Genomic DNA, 8,736 nt, shown 5'->3' with positions numbered 1-8,736 from the left:
TTATAACAATGTCAAAATCCTCCGAATTGCGCGGGAAAAGGTTTAAGTTCTCGGGCCGGATCGCACACATCCACGCACTGTATTGATTTATCTCTCTATCTCTCAAAAATAGAAAAATCTCACACCTGCAAAATCCTAGGGTTTCCATCTGCTCAATCGAACAACATTCCTATCGCATTTCAATGCTCAGAACCTTTCCATCTCCACCACTCACATGTACACGTATACACACAGATCTTATACGGACACGTATAAGAAACCGACACCAATCGCTTAAAATCATGAATCTGTAGCACGGTTTTTTTTTTTTTTCAGGAACAATTCTTAATTTCATTTTTTTTTCTTTTTCCCTTTCCATTTATAGTGAATTTTTCTGTTTGGTGTGATGGAAAAATCTGTGGCATGTGATGGAACCGTTGAAAAGCTTATAGAAATGGGGTTTGAGAGTTGTGCGGCGGAACAAGCTGTTAAAGAAGTCGGTCCGTCGTTGGATAAAGCTGTGGATTATTTATTGAACGGTTCTTCGAGCAGAAATTGTGAAGGTATTGGTACCATGACCAGTAGTTCTGAATGCTTTGCAAGCAGCAGAAGTGGAAAGAGAATGCTGTCTGGCTCTGCCTATTCGGGTCGAAAGCGACAGTCTAGTATACTGGAGCATTTCCGGTTGCCACGCAGCGTGAAACGAGGCATGCTTAGTAGTGATGTGTCTAATGTTTTGGTTTCTGGGTCGAAGGTTTTGCCGCTTAGTGTGAATGGATGTAAGGAATCGTGTGTTAGCGAGGATTGTGGTAAGGTCGAGGATGCAGTGGATGGTTTGCCAGTTTGGTGTAAAGAAGAGGTGAGTTTTGGATTGGATTGGGAGGAGAGAGCGAATAGGGTATTGCAAGAGCGTTTTGGTTATGGTTCATTAAAGGGTTTCCAAAAGGAAGCCTTGGCTGCTTGGGCAGCTCATCAAGATTGCCTTGTTCTCGCAGCTACAGGATCTGGTATTTTTTTTTCTTCTCTTCTTTTTGTTGTCATATATGATTAGTTTGGTTTGTTCTTTGTTTTGGGTCAGCTGTAGTAACTTTTGTTATACGATTATTTTGTTGCAGGAAAATCTTTGTGTTTCCAGATTCCAGCATTACTAACAGGAAAGGTTGTGGTTGTGATTTCACCGTTGATTAGCTTGATGCATGATCAGTGCTTAAAGCTATCAAAACATGGGGTCTCTGCGTGCTTTCTTGGATCTGGGCAGCCTGATAGCAGTGTGGAAAAGAAAGCAATGAGAGGCACGTATGACATAATATATGTCTGCCCAGAGACAATTTCAAGGTAAGCTGCATGTATGTGGTTCTGTTTTGTGTCTAAAAAAGGGAGTTTGCTAGCTCTCCTGATTGAAAGAGTGGTATAATTTCACCGCAGACTGATAAAACCGCTCCAGGGACTTGCAGAAAGTCGTGGCATAACCTTGTTTGCTATTGATGAAGTTCATTGTGTTTCTAAGTGGGGACATAATTTTCGGCCTAGCTACAGGTTTGTGTTCTTCATTCTGTTGGCTGTTTCATGGTCTTGTTTGTTATACCTATTCTCTTACAATCACAGGCTGATTGGATTGGTTAATTTTATACATATAGTTATGAACTTCATGCACTGAGAAGTACCATCAGTGCTCAGATGAAGCTAAACATAGCAAATCCAAGTTAAGAAAGTTGGCTAGCTATGTGTCCTTTATCTATTTAATGTGTGTTGATAGTCATCTTATCAGTGATGATTTTATAAGGAAGGTGATATTGTGAAGCTTTTTCACCATTTCTCATGCTACTGGACTCGGCTCAAAGTACTATATGCTTAGATGTCATCACAACTTAACAAGAAGCATATTGTAATGTTTCAGGCAATTGTCTGTTATCCGGGAGAACTTCAGTGCTTGCAATCTAAAATTCTTAAAATTCGACATCCCGCTGATGGCGTTGACCGCAACTGCCACAATTCCAGTTCGAGGAGATGTGCTTAAAGTGCTGAGCATGTCAAAGGAAACGAAGGTTGTGCTTACTTCGTTTTTTCGGCCAAATCTACAGTTCTCGGTAATCTGCCCTCCAACTTATGTTTGAATAGTTGTTTGACCTATCAGGGCTCAACTTTTCTTGTTCTCTTATTGTGGAAGGTGAAAACAACACCCAAACCTGTCAACCTTAATTTGATGGTAGCAAGTAAAAGGGAAGAAAGGAATAGGAGAAAAGGATTGAAAAACAGCTTTTGAATTAAAAAATACTGATTTCTACATAGCTGCTGTTTGATTGGTTAAATTCCTGCAGGTTGTCCGCAGGTCATAAGCATCAGTATTACTCTTACCTGATTTGGATGCATAGAAACTAACAGATATATTGTGATATATAAACAAGATATATCCATATTTTTCATGTACTAAAAACATGCTTCCAAAATTTTAATTTTAGTACAAGATGTCTAATTCTGAACTTATCACATACACATCTAGCTCATTTTCCAATAAGCTTCCTTCATGCTCCACTCGTGAGAATTGTCCAAGAGGACTATGCATCATAATGTGCAGAAGGTGGTTCCTGCTTGTATGATGTTTAATATTTAATGGGGTTTTTATATCCCTGTAAATGCTTTCCATTGAAAGGAAGTTAATTTGACTAATGCAAGAAGTGTGATTTTTGCTAGTTTCATATCAGGTTTCATGAAACAAAACATTATGACTGTTTCAGCTTCACATGGAAAATTTTGAACAACATGGTAAACGGACAATTATAAGTCTGCATCTGAAATATTTAGCCTAAATCCAAGAGGACCACGGTGTCAACCTACTAATTACAGCATCATTATGTTCTCTAGGTATTGCAGTAATCATTTCCCTATGAAGTCTGATATTGTTACAATTGGACCAACAATTGAAAATTGAATTTGATGGTGTTCTAAATAGTTAACATGTTAGATTAATTCCTGATGGGATTTTATTTTTATTTTTTTTCCTGATGAATCTCTATGATTTCTTCTCATGTTTTCTAGTTTGCTTCCTAACTTTCATGCCTTATATATCATATTATATTGAATCATATCAAATATCTACTGGTGTGGAAAACCAAAATTCAGTTGCTGCTCTTACAGGTAAAACATTGTAGAACCTCTTCTCCATCTTCTTATGGGAAGAATCTCAGCCATTTGATAGACATATATGCTGGGAAGAAAAAGTCTAATGAAAAGAAGTGGAGTAGTATCGCAGAAGAATTAGATGGTTGCTCTGATAGCTCTGCTGATAATAGCATATCTGATGGAGATGTATCTTTTCCAAATGACATGAACAGAATTGAAGATGATTGCTGTGATGTAGATGATGATGAGTTAAATTTAACAAAGGAAAATGGATTGACTGCTTCAAGGGAAAAAGAAATGTCAATTGAATATTTGGAAAATGATGTAGATGTCTTTCACATTGTGGATGATTGGGACGGTATGCATCTTTCTATTAATTTAGATCATGTCCGTTGCTGCATTATACTGGCTGGCTGTAAAACTATGTCGTGAAAACAACATAGAACTTGAAAAGAAAATTGCATCAAGAAAATTGCAGATGCAAAGTATTGAGTTTTATGCCAGTAGAATTGCTAATAGAAAGAAAAATTTTTATTTCATCTCTAACCTCCAACATTAACACACACACACACACATATATTTTCTATTCTAATTCTTACTATATCTCATTTTGAAGTTGCATGTGGTGAATTCAGTGGACAATCTCCTTGCAAGGACCAGTATATTTGCGAGTCATCTGAAACAGTTGATCCCTCTAGTAAGATAGAAGACAGGTCGAAACTTTTGCCAGAGCCTTTAGAAGAGGGACCAACCATCATTTATGTTCCTACAAGAAAACAAACATTGAGCATCACAGAGTATCTTTGTGGTTTTGGTGTGAAAGCTGCTGCTTATAATGCATCAGTATGTATCACATGGTTGTTTCCCGTGTCTACTGGATGGATACCATGTATTCTATTTTAATTTGATAAGATTTTTCTTTTTCCATTATTAAGCCTACTGAATCAACCTTGCAATTGAATTGGAATCACTTTCACTCAGTTGTAATATAATGTGACATATTGGTAGTGAAACTGCTATGTTGCATAGCACTTGATGGTGTAAATATGACAAAAGGAAACCTGTCGATTTGATGGCTGATCTATCAAGCAAAAGTAACCTCTACTTCTAATTAACTTTCAAACTGCTTTGCAGATTTAATCATTGGATTTTTCTCTATTTGTATATTTCCTTTTTTATTTGGTGGTGATTCTTTATGCTCACTTGTTTTTGAATCTTTCACATCACATGACTAAGGGTATGAATCTTTTACTCCTATGAAAACTTCTCTTGTTTAACATGCAACTGACCCATGGCCATTTTGCCCTCTCAGTTGCCAAAATCACACCTAAGGCAGGTCCACAAGGAATTCCACGAAAATTTGATACAGGTATGGGTAGGGAAACTGATCGTTCTGGATTGCATGATGCATCTTTCATCTGGTTTTTGAATTCTTAACGGTGCTAATAACTTGCACTGTTTGAACACTAACAGCATCCTGTTTGGGCATGTCTTGCACCATTTCTGATCTCCATTTTTTGTCTGCTTGTGATAAAATGAATTTACTACAATTAAATTTCTTCTTATTATTTATTTCTTTTTTGGGGATTATATTTCCTCTTTCTATGATGCACTTGACTTTTCTGAAGGTACTGCCAAATGGGGGTGCTGAAAAATTCAGAACTGGTTCTTTCCATATGGTTTCATAGGAGCTAAACCTCTTATTATCATCCTTTTTTGATACGAGGAAGAAAATGACCTAGTTTTAACTTTCACTTTCTGTCCTTTCCTAATAGAATAAGGCAATAGCAAAAAACTCCTGCTAAACATTTTCACATATTACTCTAGGTGGTTGTCGCCACAGTTGCTTTTGGAATGGGAATTGACAAATCAAATATCAGAAGAATTATTCACTATGGCTGGCCACAGGTTAGCAGTTGAGATTTGATATTTCTGCAATATTGTTTTGGATATTGTTATCCATTTGTATTCAAGAACTTATCATAATGTTGTAGGAAAAATCTGGTGCTCTTTCACTTTTTTTTTATCCTAAGCAATAGCAACAGTTCACTTCTCCTTCTGGCAACTTGTCTGCCTATTCTTTTTTCCTTTTTTGTCATATAATTATCAGTTATATTTGTTCTCCTAACGCTTCTTTCATCTAATGTCGAATTTTAGAGTTTGGAAGCATATTATCAAGAAGCAGGCCGTGCTGGAAGGGATGGGAAACTAGCAGAATGCGGCAAGTTCTTTTCACATATAGACTACTTATCATTGTTGGACATAAATTTTATTTGGTCATAATTTTTAATTTGAATAGAAGTTCCATGTCATGGTGTTGATCAAAACTTGTACAGTAAACTCCCTTTTCGTACAATATCACATATAGACTACTTATCATTGTTGGACTTAAATTATGTTTGGTCATGATTTTTAATTTGAATAGAAGTTCCATGTCATGGTGTTGATCAAAACTTGTACAGTAAACTCCCTTTTCGTACAATATCTGTTTCATTCCTTGTGGTTGCTTCCAAGTGAAGGATTTGTATTCTGGGATGAGACACTGCATGATTGTAATAGAAGTCATCAGCATCATGATTGTTTTTTTTTTACTAACCAAAAAAACTTTTTCTTTGCCAAGCAGTTCTGTATGCAAACCTGTCAAGAACACCATCACTTTTACCAAGTAAAAGAAGTGAAGCTCAGACAAAACATGCGTTCAAGATGTTGTCTGATTGTTTCAGGTCCACTTTATCATTCAAGACATTTTTTGCAGTCCTGCATCTCGGCTTCCGTTTCAACCTTTTGTTACAGATGTGCTTTTCCTTTTTACTTGTCTTCTTGCAGGTATGGAATGAATACCTCATGTTGTCGAGCTAAAACACTTGTAGAGTATTTTGGGGAGGATTTCAGTTATGAGAAGTGCCTCTTGTACGTAGTGTTTCTTTCATTTTAGAATCTACTTTAATGTCTATTTCAATAAAGTGGTCTTTTGACTTGAATATTTTTTCTCTGTGGTCACCTACTTTTACTGCTGAGATTCTGTCTTTTTTACTATTTGCTCTAATACCCTTGCTTCACATTGATTGCACAGTTACTTTTCATCATATCTATCAAGTTACTGTTCCACAACATGCTTTGTCAAGCCATTTTTAATAGGACTCCTTTAATGCAGGTGCGATGTGTGTGTCAATGGGCCTCCACAAATGCAGGATTTGAAAGAGGAGGCTGATATTTTAATGAAGATCATTGCAGCGTATCATCTAAGTGTAAGGATTTTAATTCTAGTTAGTTTTTTTGCAAGTGCCAGGTTATATGCCACCCAAAGTTTTATTGACATATAGATCTACCATAAGATGAGTAATAAAGAGTGATCCTTGTGCATCCAGATAATTCATTTTCTGCTCCTTTTTCCCATTAAAATTCTCAAGGGAAGGCTTTTTTTGAGTTTCAGGAACAGAACCATTCTATTGATAGCTCATATGATGGTAAATGTAATGACACGAAATCACAGAGAGCGGTGCATAAGCCAAACCTCAGAATGTTCGTCACTAAAATAAAGGAGCAGGTAACCTAGATGCAAACCATCTCTTTATACTTATTTCGCGTGTTGGAACAGTGACGAGTTAGGAATATGTCACTTCACTCAAATTATCAGTTGTTATTTTGATTATCTATTGTGGTTTTGTGCAGCATCAAAAATTTTGGACAACAGATCAGCTATGGTGGCAAGGTCTAGCTCGGATTATGGAAGGCAAAGGATACATCAGAGAGGGTGATGAAAAGGTACCTGCTCAAATGACTTTCCATTCTCCTAGTAGTGTCTTTGAAGTGCTCAATTATACCAAGTGTTTACAGTGTATTTCTGTGTCAGCGTTGCTATGCATGTGTAAAACTTTAGAAAATATCTTGTTTACTGGGCATCAATCATATGGATGGGTTGCTGATTTAGACTCGGGATTTGCTTAGCCTTCTGGCAGCTCCTAGGTCTGATTGCCCTAGCTTTTATTTTGACCTGTTTTCTGATTCTATTAATTAGCGGAGGAAACATTTTTGACACGATTGAATTTGTGATCTTATGGCTGTCTTTTGTACAAGGCAAATTCTTGAAGCTTAGCTGTGGATTGTAAGCAATATTTGAAATTTGTATTTTGTCGCGCGAATCTCCATTGCTTTCTCAAGCATGCAGATTGTAGGTTTTGTTTGTTTGAAATTTTGGTTCTCAGCTAAATTGGTCCTGTATTAAATTCACTGTTTATGCAGAGCCATGTCCAGATAAAATGCCCGGAGCCAACAAAATTAGGACTTGAGTATCTGGAATATGATAGAGAGCAACCACTCTCTGTTTACCCTGAAGCTGATATGCAACTCTCAGTGAACAAACACAAATCATATTCTTCTTTTGCGGAATGGGGCAAAGGTTGGGCCGATCCAGAGATCCGTCGTCAGCGCTTAGAAAGAAAGCAATCAAATAGAAAGCCACGAAAGCCGAGACGGGCGAGAAAATCTGGTAAAATGAAACTGGATTTCAAAACCGCCAGGGGTAGAATAGCAGCAAAACTCCTTTTCAAACAGAAGTGAGTAATGATATTAACCGAGTCTTTTGTCCTTGTAAGTGCATGTTTTTGTGTCTTACCCTTCAGCCTCCTTAATATCCCATATAGAACTTCTGATCACAAAAGCACGGTGTTTTTGACCAAAATTGGATATGTTGAGATTTAGGTATACTGTTTAATAGCGGTGTCTTTCCATAAGAAAATTACAGGGAAAAATCTCAGAAACATTGTTTCATGACAGAGAAAAATAAATAAAAAAACTCAGCTCCATGATGTGAAAAAGGGAGTTCTATGTCGTAAAGCAACGTCACATGTTCCATCTGGTACAGTACAAAAGGAGTGCATTAAACAAAAGTGATGTCCCTCGATGAGAGCAAGGAATCATTTCGAGCACCATAGATGCATAGACACGAAGAAAAGCGTTTCAATATATTCTTTTGTAAATTTGTTCTCCTGATGCATAGACACGAAGAAAAGCTTTGTTCATGGGCTGTAGCCATCTTATTTTTGCCATTGCTGGATTCTCCGCGTCGTTCTTTCTCCTCTTGCCGAACTTGAAGCTATGGCACAAGCAACAAATCACAAAAGAGAAACTGAGGATTGTAGCTGAGGTGTTGGAAAATGCTGAAGAGAGGGCTCGCAAATTTCAAGAAAGGCATGATCACATACTAGGTCAAGTAAGCTCATATTATTTGATCAATGAAGAACTCGGAGATGCATTGGCTGGTGCTAGGGCTGCAATGAATGAGGCAACGAAGTTCGCTGTCAGATTGAGAGAAGTGCAAATGAGAGTCCTGATCAATTTCCCAGATGAAGCTGATCTTTCAATGTTGGATAGCCCATGTACAAATGCAGCCAGGCCTGGGAACAATTAAAGTGCTAAAAAAAGAGCAGCTTCAACATGGGCTTTGGCTTTAGCTGCTCGGCTTGGTCATGCTAAAACTGTTTAACTAATCCAGAGCCTCCCCTACACTACTAGACATTCGGAAACCATGGGTTAATTATTCCTCTTGGCATGTGTATAATGTTTGTTCCCACCCCTTTCTCCCTGTATATTTTCAATAATATGTACTAGCAAGCATCTGCATTGCTATTGTTGTTT

At 37.4% G+C, this 8,736-nt stretch overlaps 1 protein-coding gene across 3 annotated transcripts; it reads left to right on the top strand.

Moving 5' to 3' along the window:
• Window positions 1-8,736, top strand: RECQSIM (RECQ helicase SIM). 3 transcript variants are annotated; one of them, XM_011038553.1, is made up of 15 exons: window positions 1-986; window positions 1,095-1,314; window positions 1,405-1,515; window positions 1,877-2,066; window positions 3,115-3,457; window positions 3,716-3,942; window positions 4,412-4,468; window positions 4,927-5,007; window positions 5,257-5,320; window positions 5,723-5,822; window positions 5,926-6,009; window positions 6,254-6,347; window positions 6,533-6,646; window positions 6,772-6,864; window positions 7,342-8,729. In XM_011038553.1, exons 1-15 carry the CDS (start codon window positions 386-388, stop codon window positions 7,657-7,659), a joined length of 2,697 nt encoding a protein of 898 aa, XP_011036855.1. In that variant the 5' UTR covers window positions 1-385; the 3' UTR covers window positions 7,660-8,729. The 3 variants fall into 3 exon arrangements, with proteins under 3 accessions (XP_011036855.1, XP_011036854.1, XP_011036856.1); XM_011038552.1 differs by having other exon boundaries at window positions 6,527-6,646; XM_011038554.1 differs by lacking the exon at window positions 5,926-6,009 and having other exon boundaries at window positions 6,527-6,646; window positions 7,342-8,736.

Source organism: Populus euphratica, unplaced genomic scaffold, assembly GCF_000495115.2.
Source record: "Populus euphratica unplaced genomic scaffold, PopEup_1.0 scaffold158.1, whole genome shotgun sequence".
Taxonomy (NCBI): domain Eukaryota; kingdom Viridiplantae; phylum Streptophyta; class Magnoliopsida; order Malpighiales; family Salicaceae; genus Populus; species Populus euphratica.
This window is presented reverse-complemented; position numbering and strand designations above follow the sequence as displayed.